Source organism: Vanessa cardui, chromosome 18 (genome assembly GCF_905220365.1).
Source record: "Vanessa cardui chromosome 18, ilVanCard2.1, whole genome shotgun sequence".
Lineage (NCBI taxonomy): Eukaryota > Metazoa > Arthropoda > Insecta > Lepidoptera > Nymphalidae > Vanessa > Vanessa cardui.
In genome coordinates, this window is record NC_061140.1 from 2730535 (window position 1) to 2749046 (window position 18512).

General features: G+C 35.0%; 1 protein-coding gene across 1 annotated transcript in view; it reads left to right on the top strand.

The window, feature by feature from the left end:
• Positions 1 to 2731: 2731 nt before the first annotated feature.
• LOC124537207 (zinc finger SWIM domain-containing protein 4-like) overlaps positions 2732 to 18512 on the top strand; it is a 73542-nt gene continuing 57761 nt past the window's right edge. Inside the window, exon 1 of the mRNA XM_047113960.1 lies at positions 2732 to 3072. Within this exon, the coding sequence (XP_046969916.1) occupies positions 2775 to 3072 (298 nt within the window). The 5' untranslated portion in view covers positions 2732 to 2774. The remainder of the gene's footprint in view (positions 3073 to 18512) is intronic.

Consider the following 18512-nt stretch of genomic DNA (forward strand, 5'->3'; position numbering starts at 1 on the left):
AAATTAAACCTGTCTTAGCTTACAAAAATGCTCAAAATCTTACAGCCCAATAGTGTCACTTTAAATATACTATGGTAAACTTAACATAATATTATTATTACGAACTACCGGTCCGTCCGGGCATCGCACAGGTCGATAAGGTTTTTCTTTATATATATTTACCTTTCATTTATATATTTTTGTTACTTTTATCCGATATTCAACTTATTTACACAAAAACCTCAATAAATTATATACCTAAACCTTCCTCATGAACCAATCTATCTGATAGTGAAAACCGCATGAAAATCCGTTCAGTAGTTTTCGAGATTATCGCGAACATACCGACAGACACACGCGGATGAGGGAATTTATTTTATAATATTTAGTGAGTAGTATAGTGATAATCTCTAACTCCTATCTTATCGTTCTCTCTCTGTCTCTCTTCGTAGATTGTGGGGTACAAGTGCGCAAACGCAGGTGCATTCTCTCTCATAATCCGATCGGACCGCAATCCAACACGACCGAGATCAGGCGTAGCGCCAACGGCTTTACTTGGTATTCGAAACGACAAATCTTTCTCTTGACTCGGTATTTGCATATACAACAACAGCCTGTAAATTCCCACTGCTGGGCTAAAGGCCTCCTCTCCCCTTGAGGAGAAGGTTTGGAACATATTCAACCACGCTGTTCCAATGCGGGTTAGTGGGATACACATGTGGCAGAATTTCTATGAAATTTGTCACATGCAGGTTTCCTCACGATGTTTTCCTTCACCGCTGAGCACGAGATGAATTATAAAGACCTATTGCCTGGGTTTGAACCCGCAATCATCGGTTAAGATGCACGCGTTCTAACCACTCTCTCTCCCATGGCCATCTCGACTCCATTTGCATATAAACCCTCAAGATATAAGCAGCCACAAACTCACCACGATGATCGAGACAGTCGCAAATTATAAGCAATACATCATAGAATCAATAGCAAATGTATAAATCATTACATAGTATAAAACAAAGTTGCTTCCCGAATCACGCTTTCTGTCCTTATGTATGCTTAGATCTTTAAAATAACACAACGGATTTTGTAGCGGTTCTTTTAATTGATAGATCAATTCAAGAGAAAAGTTTATATGTATAATACATGCACAATATAATAGAGTATGACTGAAAAAACAACTGTGAACATTGTAAGACTCTCAGCAGTATATTTAGTATCAGCATTGCAAAGGAGCGAAGACGGGACGGGTCAAAACATTTTTTTTTTTAAAAGTAAGTCAAAGGAAATAAATATTCGGCTTGCTTAAATTATAAAAATTATAAAATTTAATATCAGTCAGATAATAATAAATAACTAGATATAGAAATATATTATGTAGGTATGTACGTGTTGTGTATGTCTAAACATTTTTTCTTAAGCCGTTTTTATAATTAGAACAAGGAACTCTAAACTCGGTTCACAACACCGATCAGCTGACTGACACGTAATTTGTATTATTATTATGTACAAACAGTTGTATAAATAGCTATATGTAGGTATAACTGACGGGATTTCGCCCGAGACATAGATACGAGAGGAATAAAGCGCTGCAGCGCTGAACGTTTGAAACACGTTTACTTTCATTATTTCTTTAATTTCCTTTTTATGACGTATGACAATGGGTTTACAAATTTTTTTTACTGATTGCCTTTTGAAGTTTATTAGTGATATTTAAATGCTTATATCGAACTATTTTCTGAATAATGCTTATAAAATATTAATATTTAAACTTCGACATTTATACTACTCGATATTATTGGAATACATAATAAAATGACATTATATGTGATCTTGATATGATTATATATTGATCTATATATTTAAATATTATATTAAATGTATCAGTTTTATATAATGCAAACAATATCTGTAATATAATATATCTAAAAAGTACAAAATACTGCATTAAAACTAGTACCTGCATATTTCAAAACGAACTAATACTTTTTAAATACCACACAATTGTATTGAATCACTTACCTGCGTCCAGCATACAAGTACACAATACCTGCTACACAAATAAACGGACGGCATTAATAGTATTCGCTCAAAAAAAATTATAAACAAATAAAGGTCATTGTACGTGCGACACAAGTCAGCGGCTGCAGCGCTGAATCAACGAATCTCAGCTGAGCGCAGTCGGACACCTGACGTCGCGACCCACCTCTCCCCTCGCCCCGCCTCTCACCGCCATCAGCTGTTAATGTAACCCCCACCCGCCTTTCCCCTTCGTTTGTGTAATGTGAGGAGGCGAGACCCGAATGGATAAGGATGCTGATTCTTGGGCCATTATTTTTTATGACAGTTTTGCATTGTTACTTGAAAGTTATTTTACATATTTTTATATGGAACGAGTAAAATTATAAATATGTATATTACGTTTCAGAATCCCTTATATTATTAAATAAAATAAGATATTAGATTTAATAATAAATTCATATCATACTACGTCGTTATATTATCAGATCAGTTAAGATAAAATTTAATATACGCAACAATAACCATTACCAAAGGAGTCTGTACATAAATGATATTCGCTCATCGAAAATCGAATGTAGTTTCAGCGCAGTAGAACAAAACAAAAATGCCAACTTTTAATAATATATCGCACATTATGCCTGCCAAATGAATAATTTATCGTAGTGTGTCGATTTAGGGCGCACATCCCCGCGGGGGGCTCTCCCCAGCGAGTGTTCGGAGCGGGGGAGGGGTAGCGGAGAGCACGTCAGTCCGCGCCGAGCGGCCGAGCGAGCGCCATGACGACGTGTGCGCCGCGCGCGTGCTGCCGGCCGCGCGCCCCGCCGACCCTACTCGACATCACGGCCAAGATAGTCGCCGCCGCGATCCCGTTCCAGCGCATCGAGGAGCGCTACGAACGCATCCCGGAGCCGGTGCAACGGCGCGTCGTGTACTGGTCGTTCCCGCGAGACGAGCGCGACATTTGCATGTACTCGTCGCTGGCGCGCGCGCCGCCCGACGACCACCGCAACATCGCCTTCTGCCGCGGCCTCAAGCTGCTGGAGGCCGGCTGCGTGGAGAACGTCCTACAAGTCGGTGAGTGTCCGCTGATCGCGCCTGCGCCTGTTTACTAATACGTGCCTCGCCCACCCGCGCCGTATAAATAAAAACCTCGACGTGTGCGATCGATAGCTGCTCCTCGCGGGAATTATTCATGCGTCGGGTGAGATTAGGGCTTCGGAGGCGAATCCTTCTGTCCGACTAGATGGGAGCCGGTCGGACGGCCGGTGAATCGATGGCCCGATCGGTCACATTTAAATGGTGCCCGCTAAACTCGTCGGTGCGGTCCGATAACGTTCCGATACGTCGCTCGGTAGGAAATCACAGCAGTAATTAATCGGAATTCATTAAATCGCTTCGAGTCGGACTGGTCTGCGAGTCGTCACTCGCGAATGCGACAACTTCCTCCGAACGGGAGTAATCGTTGGCATAATTTAAATCTACTTTCGAAACTACACCGCATGTTCGTGAAATTCGGCTATGATTACCATAACTGGATGTTCCGTTATAAGCATAGGGAATTACACAACTGGATTCCTTCGCTCAGCGTGCACGTAGGCTCGCGAGAGGCGCGCCACATTAGGCCGTGCAAACGTCGTTTGTTAATGTCTCCGCAGTGACTAACGGACGCGAATAAACAATATTAATTGCCTGTTTTATTTCCATAGGGTCAGGCCCGAGCCCGCTTTTATTGTGGCGGGCGTGGGAGGACGCGTTACATATTCATTTGTGCTTATCTGCCATCAAGATGGCGATTACTGGTCATTTGTGGTCGTTTCGGGTCGAGCGGCGGCCGCGTACGCCACATTTGGACCCGAGCGGCCCATAACGTCGGCTTTAAGAATACGCCTAACGCGATAAAACTTATGGACCGAACGTGGTATTCTCTGGTTTAAGCCTGGCTTCCTTCCAAGTTTGAGGCAACACTCGAGATAGCGTCTCTGTATGGATAATGTTCTACTTAACTTAGATAAACGTTGTGTATCATTTTATTTGTCTGTTTATTCCCACACTCGTATCAACTGACTCATAATCCACGATCAGTCAAACCCGCCCACTTGATTAAAACCAAGTTAAAATATACGAGCCAAGAATGGTTTGACGTTCCGCTTGTGGTTTGGAATGGCAAAGTAATTTGTAGGTCAAACCAGGTCAGGAGAATCGGTTTTATTTTAAAAAAATGTAGCATTCGATGCACATAATGTGTATATTGTAAAGTAAAATATGCCACCATTAGACTGGTTACAATTTACAAACGAGAAATACAACATTCATGATGAATAAAAGAACAAGATGTTTGCCCCGAAGGTTTTGTAACGAAAGATATATAAAAGTATTTAAAGAAGTATGTGAGGCACTTTGTTATGCAAAATTTATCGTTCCAAGCTGACACTGACTTAATATTTAAAATCAGTGCTGATGACTTCATATCTTCTGCTTGAATCTATATCAGAAAACCGGTACTCCTTTGTCGATAACGCATGCAATTGAATATTGATAATAGAACTCCTTATTGTAAGCGATTTTACACCAAACTGGTTTAATCGAACAGACTCTTGGGTCAATTGAAAAATTATTATGAGTTATCTTTAAGTAAAAATTGAAGAAACGCACAACTACACATACACAACGCACTACACAACTTAGATGTAGCGTCGGCAAAATTCGAAAAACCGATCACATCTGAATTAAGAACACTGCCAAATTATCCATATTTATTTGACACGTCGATTTACATGCACTCGCTTACTCGGGTTGAACTGACGCGAGAATCTATACCAAGGAATAGCGTCAAACGGCGCGATAGGGAGCTATTTCTTTTGGTTGTATAAATCGGCAGTAATCGGTTTTATTAAATTTGCCGATAATAGATCTAAGTCGTGTCGTAATATACATTTAATCAGTACGGCTTAACTTGCTACCCATCCGGATATCGTACGAGGAAAATAATGATTTCAACTTCATTTTTTATACCCAATCAGATATTAGCAAGACATGGAGGCAAAAATTAAGTATTAGCCAACCATTTGTTTGAGAATTGCAAAACATAAAAGTATTAGTTGATAACGAAGTAATATCTGGATAATATTGCCATTTACCGGACTATGGCTAAGGACCAATTGATCTCAATAATAAAAAAAAAAATCGTCAAAACAATCAATTAATCTGGGCAGATAAGAGTCTAGTCTTTTAAGATAATGAATTATATGTCTAATGTTATAAGATATGCCAGTTACGCATTAAGTTATTTTCAAGATCCAAGCGATTATTAGAAAACTAAACAATTCTAAAAAGAAGCCCTTGTTTACGGAAGAACTTCTGTATAATTTACGGATTTTCTCGGCCTTTTGTCCATAATCTTATAAATAGTTTGCGCTTATCTCATGACGTCCGATTAACATATCAAACAATACGATACTTGGAAGATATTTATATAAAGTCACAATTCTCATAAAATCTTAGCTATGTCACGTCACACGTGTGATAGTTCGGTTCCCAGAAGGTCCAGGCGTACGTTTTATAGCCTAAGCCGCCATGATTCATGCTCCTCCGTGATGATCTTTGATATTTCAAGACGCCAACTTGTTTCTTGGGAACTAAAACATTTGACGGTTTTTTCGTTCGGAACTATAATGAAAATTCTGAGTAGACGTTGCGTTTTGAAGACACGTAGCCTCATATTTTGTAGGCAACGAAATCACTAAGATCTTTATTGTTTTATTTTTTTTACGAATGGCAATTTTAGGGAACGTAACATTTGAAAAAGGAACTATTTATAAATCATACCACCGTCCCGCCCATTTTAAATTTTTTTTAATTGCCTGCATCTATTTGAAATCGTAAAATTATTTAGAAGACGTTCCGTTTTTAAATTATAACTTATAATAAATAATCATTGCTAAAAAACGAAATAAAAAAAAAAAAAAACGTTCCATGACCTTTCTTGAACTTCATTATTTGACAACATATATCATAATAAGGCGATTTGACAGGTCTCAATTATAATCTATAGCGTCCAATTCTATCTTCGACAACAGATTGCGTTGCTCGCAATTTTTAAAGGTCGATCTGCAATAACCGCAGATATACGCCTACTTTTATTCGTACTAGTTTCATTATGGTTATATTTTTTTTTTCTACCGATGGACTATTTGCAGACATCTGGATTTGCCAGGGTTCAGTGATATATACAATGGACTCTAAGCTCATAAATCACGTGGAATGATCAATTACCTTTACATGCCCTTTTTAATCTTCAGTAAAATAAAATAATTAAAAAAATGCATACGTAATGCCTCAAACAAATAGTTGTATAGATAATATATATTTAATTTAGATTAAATATACTTCAAATGCAATATTATATGATAAACAAAATGAATGCGAAAATAAAAAACAAATCATGCAATCTTTTAAAACTTTCGATTCGAATATAAAACTATTTATAGCTCGGTTTCATTGTACTAATTTAGTTTTAATGGCGCCTCCAAACCGGACCGTAATGTTTTCTACGACAATTCAAAACTGATTTTAATTTAGGAGATAACCATTATAAAACTATTAGAAATATAATGCTTCTATTTTCGCGCTATTTTACCTAATGTTAATCTAAGCTATAACGCTAAGTTTTAAAACCATTATAATTACGGCGGATCAAAGTACATTTATATTCATATTCAACGAACATTTGCTAGCTATGGAGCATGACATGCCGATCGCTATCTATGAAACTGGTAAATTAAACTTGAAATATATCACGTCTGCAACAATAACAAGCGGCCATTCTACTTACATCCGTGAAAAACTACCATCTGTCAATACAGACGCGATTCATTGCAACAAAGAAATATACTGAGTGACTGACGAACGTTCAAACGTTCTTTGAACGATGCTCTGTCCAATAACAGAGTTTCATAGTGCCGATAAAAGAGCGCTTCTGTCGCCCGACCTCGTACCGAAAACCATTCAAACAAGATCCTCTTTGTACCTTCAAAATCCCCTAATATACCCAATGTAATATACAATCAGCGGGGGGTAGAAGGTCTCCCGAAATTGGTTAAATTTACAAAGACACGTAAGTACTACACGTTGTGAGCACCTCCGCATTTTAGAGCCGGTTAGCAAACTTAATTGAGCGCTAAAAGAGGACTCTATACTATTGGAATAAGGAATATATTTGAATGAACGAGCTATGAATGCTTATATTGAATGGTTGAAGGAGAACAGGATTCTGAAGAGTTGAAATCGTAAGCTCCAATGCGGTATTGTTTGGGATATTTGATTTGTATGCAAAAGTTTATTCATAATCGACAACTAATACCTCGCTACTACTTTTTTGCATACAAAACGTTTTAATAGAAACAGATTAACATATCGTGTCACCTGTCAATTAAGGTCTAAAGACTTGTTTATAAACGGATACGACGCGGGAACGTAATAACTCAATTAGTCGTGGGAAAAGTATACAAATGTTAATACGACTATGTAAGTAGTTGACACACCGATGTAGAATCTGCGACCTACATACATTACTTAGTAATACGAGTTAGAACGTGTTGACAATGTTACAGGGACAGTTATTGATGCTTGTCATAAAAGGCAAATGGTTAGCTCAAGGAAGGATTAACGGATGTAACGAGAACGTAAAATATTTAGCACGTTATCCTAAATATATGGTTATGGGCGTCCTGCAAATAACACTTAAGATTTAAATAAATCGTTCTTAGGTAAAAAAGTGTTATTGTTAAAGGATCCAAGCAACTTATCTTTTGGATATTTTATTTGAGTCCTATTATAAGAAATTGTGGTTATGTTATAGGTTTCCAAAATTTTTAGAAATTGAGCTTATTATTTTAAGATCGACATTTCCAAAAGTAGTCAATCCTATTAAGGAATATAAACGAAATGTATATGTCTGATATAACGATAAATAGTTTTAAACTCAGAATCGAGACACAAATTGACCTCTAATAACACCCAACAGAGTATCCAAATAAGTTGCATATTTATCGTACCTTGTTCATTTGGAATATTGTTCGTATATAAGAAACTTTGGTAGCGTATAAATTAGATGATGGTTGGAAGATCTTAAAAATATATTGAATAGATTCATTGATCTCTTATAGAAATTATAAACATTAAAAATCTAACAAGCCTTAATGGTTAAAGAGAACACGAATTTTTCCTTATATTTTGTGTACCTGTAAGTTTGAGGAATTGAGATTTGATGGTGCAAAAACTAGAATGGTAAGTAAGCTGTTCGGAATTTCTCCGTAACCACCATCGAACAAACATAGCTATATAATGAGCGAACAATAAGCAAATTATTTATAAACTCGACCGCTGCATTCGCTGGAATTGATTGTTGCAAAGAAAACGTTGCAAAATGATTTATTTAGGTCCGTCCTGAAACGACAATAAAATGACGAATGTTGCAATACTTAAAGATTTGCTGATTGGACATTAGTAGTCACTTTTCGTTATCAAAAATTATGATTGGTTGAAAATTTCGGCTAAATTTGCTATATTATTTAAAATAGATTATAGAACAATATATTTCCTAATGTAATCGTTATTTTGCCTTTTGCTCTTTGTGTGATTACTGTAGAGTAAAACATATCATAATCGTAACGTCCTTATTAAATCCTTTTGTCCAAAAGTGTTTCATCAGCTAAGTCAGATAGCGTTCTCGCATTACCAAGACCGACGTGTTGGAACAATTTTTTACTAAGTTTATTACCGTAGTAACTTTTATTTTAATCTTAATTACCATCGCTTTGATTTATTATTTTATTATACAACCCGTGTCAGTCACCTAAACTTCACTACCTAAGACATAAAGTCTAGCAAATAGAAAATAGTATGCTAAATTACAATGAAGCGAGTTCAACCCTTAGGTCAACTTTCAATAATTGACTATGAGGGTAGAGGTGAAACACAATTAGCTCCAATCAGACGGCAGGAAGCCGAATTAAGATGTTAGACTCTTTGACACTGAACATGCACGTAATTGACTGATTAAAGCGTTTATCTTGCTCTGAAACTGACCAATCGAAGCGTCCTAGAATATGTTTTAGTCATAACTAAAGTAGGTATGCTATAAAAACAGACTGATTTACAATCGAAAATTTTGCATCCAACTTTATGCATGAAGAACATATATTTTTTTTGAATATATTCATATTGTATACATTTATGGCATTATTAAAATGAGTTTACATATTTCCATTTTTAGCACCTCTTAAAATTTGCCTTTTTGGGTGCCGAAGAATGAATCGTGTCGGAATGGTCTTGTTGCTATCGCCAGTTAAGCACTCCGAGGCTCGTTTTCCACAATTGTGTTAAACCATAGTTCGTGATCTACATACTAACTACGACCTAAACAGGTCCTAGAAAGACTAGTGATATCTTTACATAGTATATCACAAAGTCGCTTACCACTGACTATCCCTATGTATGCTTAGATCTTTAAAATTACACAATGGATTCTGATGCGGTTATTTTTTAATAGACAGATTGATTGTATGTATAATATGGATGAAGGAATAAACCCGAATAGTTTTAGAGATTTCTAATATAATGCCATAAATATACACTTTTTTTGCGTTCACATTTCAAACGCTGACTGAATCCTACGAGATCAAAATAATATACTACAGTATTGGACACCTTAAAAAGCTGTGAACGTTGTATGACATTCTGCAGTATATTATATTTAGCATCAGCATTGCACACGTGCGAAGCCGAGCTGGGTCGCTAGTTTATGAATAATTTTCCAAACCATGGTTATACAGTTTCCTAGACTTTCAACCATCTAAATAATGGATCCTTTCCTGTACCTCAAATAAATAGAAAAGGTAGGTATTAAAATCAATCCTGATAATAATTATTCCTTGAACACCGATTAAATTAATCTTCGAATCTGCTACAAGATTCATTAACTTTAAATATACGTTACAATAGCATCCAATATCCATCACACCGAAGACAGGACGGTTTTGTGATGTAGATCCGTATCATTTGTTATTGTCAATTATAATGATACAGCCGGTTTGACGGGCGGCCGTCTATTGTTAAATAACGCGTTCACATTATGACGGACCGGTTGTTTTATCGTGCCGTGTAGAAACAAATTCAGAAATGCATGAGATTTGCATCAAGCGAAGGGATTTCGACGGATCTGATGAGTTGTTGTCCCAAACATTTGTTTTACTTTAAACAGAGCTTTCTATTAAATCTTGGTTACGAAATACTGACGTTTGAGAGTAAACGTCACAAGCTAATGGTAGTAGTTCAGCACTTGAAAAATATTAACCGAAGAAAGGCGATAAAAAGACGTCCCGTCACAATGGATACCTATTCTTTAAATCTCGTATGCTCGACGACGCCTCGTGTAAATTTTTGTGTCATCCCTTTTATGTGAAGATATGCTTTATAACATATCTTTACAGGACTAGTTCATATCAATCAGTTACATTATCAAGATCGCAATTGACAGTTGGCTTAAGCGAATTTACTGCCTTCTATCCAATCATTAATGCTTGCTTACATAGGAAAATGCCAGATATTTGTACTAAGAAGAATAATAACTTAGAAATTAATGCAAGATTTGTCATATAAGCTCTTTTTTTACTATATTATTTTTTTACTCTTTTATACTAGAATCTTTGACTAGAATTTGATGAATTGATTACCATTTTAACATAAGTTCCATTTTTGATTTATCAATGTAAGAAAGCGAGGATGTGTCGTTAGGTTTAATAGTAAGCAATCAGGAACAAGTGACGCGTGGAGTAGACGCATTGCGACGCACATTCGATGCACTGCGCTGTTATCTAATATTGTCACAATACATTCAACATGTAGGCATTCTTCCAATATCGATATACCCTGACTGTTTTTATTTAATAAGTATAGACAATTGCATCCCATTGCACCAAAAATACCTTTGCAAACAAATACCCAATCATATTGCAGATTCTCATCAAACCAATTATATCAGCTAATAAGCGAGTGCTATCATATCACCAATCACTCGAACAACAAAACACCTCAAAATATCGAGGGCATCGTGCTTGACACAACCATCTTGTGCAAGCAATGTCGCTATCGCGGCTTCAGATTGTCGATACCGTAAACCATGCCCCATTTACAGTCAGCGCCGATAATTTAACCATGTCAAATAAATATTGCTAAACTGATACTAGCGTATCGAAGTTGTTCAATGGGTGGACCGAAATCATCTAAACTGTTACCAAATTGCTCAAATGCAAAGAATTAAGAAACCAGCTCCAAAAGCGAAGATGATAAATGTCAAAAATGTGTTCACGAGAACCCTTAAGTAGTACAAATCGTCCAAAGAACGAAAACTTCGGAATCGCGTTGGGTGTTATTCTAATAAAACTAATTCTTAATTCTGTAATTTTTGCCGCAAGTTTTAGTCTACAGTGCCACCGTACATTATTACACACATAAATGTATACATACATGTCATTAACATTTCCCGCAAATGGTCACATTAAACCGTCGGTCACGTTTTATATTACTAGCAATCAACAATTAATCTCAGGTAGAAAGATTAACCGGATATTTTGCTGGCACTGGCTTAAATAAACGACCAATTGAATCTTCTAGAAATCTCGGAAAATGTTTGTTATAATGAGGCAAGAAGTCGTCGAAAATGGGGCCCCCGAAAATACCGCAAAAACCGATTTTCTGATCCATTTCATGAGGAATTGTTTGAAACAATGGCACCTGGCCATGGGTCGGTGCTATCATTAAGGCGCATTACGGGACGGAACGGAAACAGATTGTTAACAGCGTATTGTAACGTATGACGCATCTGAATATAGTTTTTGCTCACTTAAGGTCAATGTTTTTTGATCACTTAGGCCGAGATCTTTAAACAAAGCTAGCAAAATTTTTCTCTTAGATTTATTTTTGGCCTGACGCATCGTTTATAAAAACGCTCACTTTATTCCCATTTTAAAGTGTTTTTAGTGCAAATATTATGACGAAATTATCTACATATTTAATTAATATTAAATCATGCATCAAGTAAAATTACTTTTTAAGTAAGGAAGCTATAAAAAAAGTTACTTATAGATATATAATAGGTAAATCCACCTTATTTCCTGAGGTGCAATCTAAACTATAAATAACCCCAGGGTTGCCGTCCAAGGCACCGCAACAATCATCTGTAATTTAGAGCAATAACTTGTATCAATATTAAATAAATTGCCTTAACCCTTACCTGCCTTAGCGCCGCCATTATAATCTCTGTTAATAACTTATGATATTCACTTCAGATAAAAACTGTTTTTTTTTTTTAAGTGAACATGAGGCCAAGTTTTTTGTTTCAATGATCATTATGTATTTCTTAATTTAATTTATCCGTACTGTATTAAAAAAATAAAATATATATAAAGTATTAATAAATAAAATTTTAGTATCAAATTCTGGTTTTCATTGTAATTATAAAATAAAAAACTTTTAATTTTTAAGCGACAGGTTTATTTTAATATTAAAACAAAAAAGAATAAGAAATTAATTAAAATGTCTCACAGTATTGCTGAGTTTATTATAAAGTTATATGTAATTATTTATAGATTTATTTTTATGATAGCTAGAGGCTTTACATCGTTTTTCTAAGGGCTCACTACTGGGCTTAGACCATCTCTCCTCTGCAGCAGAAGTAGTTTTTATGCGAGCCAGTGGATACCTGTCATTCTTTGATTACGATTCACATATCTTCAGACGGGGTCATATTGATTCAACCATTTTTTATTGCTCAACGTATTTTTGAAAATTCTATGACAAAATATTTTTGAGGTTCCTCTAGATCCACCGCGAGAAGCTTTGACTTTCTAATATCTATTTCTACTAAAAAATACACTCTGCAAAAATTGATATATTATATGCTATTGTCTTTGAAATATCGTTTAACAAAAAGCCTCATAAAATTTTATACAAAATTAACAGCAATCTTCAAACGACCTCTGCTGAAGATTCATAAAACGACCGATATAGAATGTAATAACATAGAGGATTGTGGCACCATAAACAACAATGTAAAGAAGTATTAATTTGATGTTAACTATAACCCGGGTAGATAGGATGTCAGGAGAATAAACGCGAGGTCTTTAAAACGCCACTCATTTATACTTGCCAGGTTTACCTCTCCCTACTTCCCTCCAGCGATGTTACAGTGCAGATTCGAGATTAATGACGTTTCGTCTGATTATAAAGGATTTTAGATATACAAGATATATTACACTATTTTGAATACGTAATATATTCGTATAAAGTGTTTCGATATAAAATAAAAGCTACATTTATTTGTAAGTCAGGGTGACATACAAATAAATTACATATGTAGTTATTAATTTTAACAGCAAATGAAGTCTTATGAAAATGTCTTTCAAATAACGTCATTAAATATATTTTTAATACAGTTCTAGAAAAATACAATAATTTTGGACAAGAACGCTAGTGTGGAATTAACTCTGCTAATGTTTCTTGCAGTGATTTGAGCTGAAACCTATCCTAATACCAAGGTAATACAATCTAAACTACATCAATACTAATGAAATAATTATAGTTTAACAACTGACTCAAACTATACAAAGCTTTAAAAGATATGACGTCATTAACCTATCTGATGTATGATCATGTTATTCGTTTTTCTGAATAAATATAGTTTTTAATAAAAACATATCACTGTATATACATTTGAACAGTAAAGAATTTCATCTTGCGATTCTCGCCCGGGGAGCCAGCAATCTCGTTTGTTGAAACAAGGCCATAAACAAACAACTACAGTCATTTTATATTGCTTTTACGGAGACCTCCACTACGGTATTCAATTTCACATAAAAAGTCCAACGAAACAACGCATCTGCCATCAGCGATTTATTTTTGAATCTACACTAGAAGTTTTTCATTAACCCAGTTAAAAACTCAGTAAGAACAAATAATTTATCCGAAGCCTCTCCCTCCTCGTTCCCCTTCTCGCGCCCGGCCAGAAACCTTAAACGAATGACGGCTTGGCACCTGGCGGACATCGCACGTCCAAGTCTGGCTGGAAACTTGGCAGTGAAGTCCGAACACTTGCCAATATGTACACACCGGTCCGTTGGTGATTTGGCAAACTTAGGTACTTCCACACCTTGTACACTACGATTTATAATGTTTCCTTTGGCAGGCTGTTAACCGTTTAGGCATATGGACATCTTGACTTACGTCAGCAGAATTTGAAAACTAAGAACGTTGTCTGGAAGCAAAAATCGAATAATGCTTAAATCACATGCTTGTGAAACAATAATAAAATTTTTAGTTTTAAATTTGTTACTTCGGTTTTATGGTCCACAATACAATGTAACATTTATACATTGTGATCAGAATGTTCGTGACTTTTATAACGAACTCAATTTGACGAACGATTAGATTTAAAGTAATTTCGATCATTGTTTATCGCGTGCTCGTGTCGTATTTAAATTTCAACGCCATCTATTACGATCGATCGACGACAAAAAATACTAATTAACAGCGACTAGAAAATAAATCGCAAAAAAAACCTCGGGTGTCATTAGACCCCTGCGTCGTCACGAGGGTTAAGTCGATCATTATTCAAAAGTAAGAGTTATCGTGACTGTTTAAGGTTGAAATTAGCATGTACTTGTTTTTATACCCCCTTGGAGAGAGCGGTGTTTTTGTGTTTTTTTGTTCCTGTACCTGCTCAGCAAACCTGGAGTCGGATCGAGGCATGTGCATCTCGGAATAACTTGAAGTTTTGTTGAAACTTTAGCTTCGAGTAAAACATGAGATGCACTCGATAGATTGCGGAAATGTCTCTGTATTCTTCGGGAAAATATCTTTAAAACTACATTGTTTGAAATAAGAACACTAAAAAGATTGTCTTTAGTCTGTCACTACACGTACTCACTATATAAATAGGTGTTTTTTTTTGTCTGTCTGCTGCCAGTTACAAAAAGTAATTATTCTTTTGTTACGGAACTTTCATATACTTTTAAATGTTTTGAATTTTATTTCTTGGAACGATAATCTTAATAGCCATCAAACGGACTATACTTAACTCTACTAAAAGAACTGTCGACGCAATAAACGGCAGAAAACTCCATTTTAATTTATCATTATTTATATAATTAGTAAGTAAAAAAAAAAACGATTAGCATTTAGAAATCATTTATCAACGGCAATATCCTTCGAACTATTTTTTCATAAATTAAGTAAATCAATGTCATATAAAAAAATAAATCTTTCTTTATGTCAACTAAAAATCGTACGACAAATGCAACAAAATAACGTTATTTAAAAATTAAGTTTGATAACAAAGCATATCAACAGATAACAGGGGTTAAGGATTCTCTACAAGGTCAGACGTAACGTAAGTTATTACCTTAAAACTACAGTATTATGCATATATACGGTCAACCAATGCTCAGTATGCGTTATACGTTTGTTTTGTAACTAAAAATAAATAGAGTATCTGGTTCCGATCGGGCGCCATCTATTGTGCGTTGATGGTAGACAAGTGTAATAATTATTCTACAAACTAGTGACCCGCCCCGGCTTCGAACGAGTGCTATACTAAATATAATACGGAAATGTTCTTGTTTATTTATTATATTGTCCATGTATTATACACAAAAACCTTCTCGAATCATTCTATCAATTAAAAAAACCGCATCAAAATCCGTTGCGTAATTTTAAAGATCTAAGCATACATAGGGACAGACAGCGGTTAGCGACTTTGTTTTATACTATGTGATAATTTTCAACTCAATTATATAGTTATGATACGTAAATAACCCTGTGGTTGAACTAATGTATCACATATCTATAGTAAGAAGGCTATATGGTTTAATTCTCATTTTGAAATTCAATTGAATTAAAAATCTATGTAATAATTTGTTAATTACAAACAAATATATGTATTTTTTTAATGATATAGCTAGACGGATTCTAGACTGTAGCGAGACTACTAATAAAAAAACTCAGCAATAAATCATTTATCAATGCCACTGAATACAGGTAGTGCCCAAAAATCCTAGAATTTGTGCCTCTACCTACTGACATTTCTTATTTTTGTACTGGCAACATTAAAAATATTACAATCATAATATTATCTGTACAAAATATTGATTGAAATGACGCGAGATTGCACCTGGGTGGTCTAAATAAGGGAAGTATAAAATCTCATTAAAAACAATAGCTCCAACCCGTTTAAATGTAAATATATTTACACGAAACTACACCTTATTACAATTCAATAAGTACTTGAATTAAATTACTTTATAGCTGTTTCCAAATATTTATGTTACTATGAACTGCTGGCTAATTAAATTAAAAAAAAAAAACATTTATTTACTAGAACAAAATAAAGATATGTAAATTAATATAATATTATGTAGTAATATATAGCTGTTTTAACTTGGTTGGGTATTCCGCCATTTTCTTTTTTTTTTTAAGACCATGACCTACGTCCGCTAGTACATTAATTTTGTATATCCTCCTGACGCCTAAGCATTTACTGAGTTCACTTGCAACAAGGGCCGAATGTACTTTACATAGCAATAAACTGTTTTTGTTACAAAGGCCGAGACCTTGTCAGTTAAATAAAACATAAACTAGGGGTTCTCCCGAGTTTTCACTAAAACAAATGTTTCTTAACATTATTTGACGAAGACATTGAGTTTACATTTGTTTAGATATTTTTTGTCTTTTATAAAGGACTTCAGGTCATTAAGGCATAAGTAGGTTAATTGTATAAATAAAAAAAATTATTACATTTATTCATATAATTTAATGTAACGTCACAAATGAAGTACCAAACATAAATATATTTATTTATTTTTATCAATATAATACAAAAAAGGTTACAAGACTACCCAATCAACATATGTCAATCTTCAAATGTCGTACTTCCTTGGTAAACCAAAATATCACATCATCAGTGGTGACATCAAGATCATATACTTCAATGAGTTCCGTAGCTGAAAGTAGCACAGCCAGCACGCCGTCTGTCCCGACCTCGAAAACCAGTAGTCCTCCCGAGGATACTAGAACCGCTTCGACCTCTTGACAAATTGCTATCAACGCTGTCTCAACTGTCGCTCATGCTTCATCTGCTGATGACCGGGATTCATTGCTAGAAGCCTCAGCGAAATTTTCATCCTTACTCGAGTTTTCAAACTCGGAGTTATTCAATAATTCCGTGATATTCGCTACTTTTGGTATGAACGCCGAATGTGATATACATACGATCAATTCCATATATTTAAACTATGAATAACGAACGAAGTGCCTTTCTATAGGTTTAATTTATTTACGACGGTTTATTTAATATATTATTTTTGTATTTCTCCCCAAAAGTACGCAAATTCCAAAGAATATTTACTAATTTTAAATTATGTAAAAAAAAATCATTAAAACAAGTGAATTTAATAAAAATATTCGAAGTTTTACTAACCCTGTCGGTGGCGTGCCGTCATCTTCCTGAACTCCTGAGCACGCTTCGCAAGAATGGCCGCCACTAGGTTTGATATTTCGATCGAACTCCATGGACAAACTATCGCCATTGCTTAAATTTCATTGGCTACAAGCAATCACTTGACCAATACTTTTTTAGCGGGTGAATACAAACAATCAGGAATTAATGCTACATAAAGGACGGTCGGCCGATGTTGGAATAAGAAGTTCAAAAATATTCGGCGTTTAGAGTACGATTTATTTAGCACTTTGTAAAGTACGCGAGGTGTCAGGAGGATATGCTAAGACCATATTTTATCTTCAAGTTTATTTATTGGTTGGATCTTGTTAATGTCATAAGAAATCTTTAACGACTTTATAAGACAAAAAGTCTTCCAGTGTTAAAGTTGATGTAAATATATTACATACTAAAACATTATGGAAGGTTCAATCGACGTAAATTAACAAAAAGAGAGTTATGAAAAACAAATTTGTTTAATAAAAGTTTTAAAAGTCGATTTAAATAATAATATAGCTTTATATATATTTAAATTTGTAACCCATGAAGATTCAAAAGTTTAATTATTATTAAAGAGAATGACAGATTAATTAACGCACGTTATATATGAACGAACGAATTCATCTTCATTTCATTATCTTTTAGTAAAACTCTGGATCTATACAGAGTCGGAATATGTATAAAACTAATGGTTGTCTGTACGTATACATCTGGAGCGGCTTTTAGTATTCAATTCGAGCTGTTTGTATGGAAATGTGCGAGGGTGGGCATGCGGCGTTCCGTTGTTATTAACATATTTATCAATATTACCCCAGCCTGAATTACAGATGCACTAAACGTATCTAAAATTGGACGAAATTCATTCCAACGTTATATAATTTCGTTTTGATAATGCCGCATCTTTTTATAAACTCAAAAGTAGAACTATTGTGTAAGAACAAAATCGAAACTTACATAGAACACCATC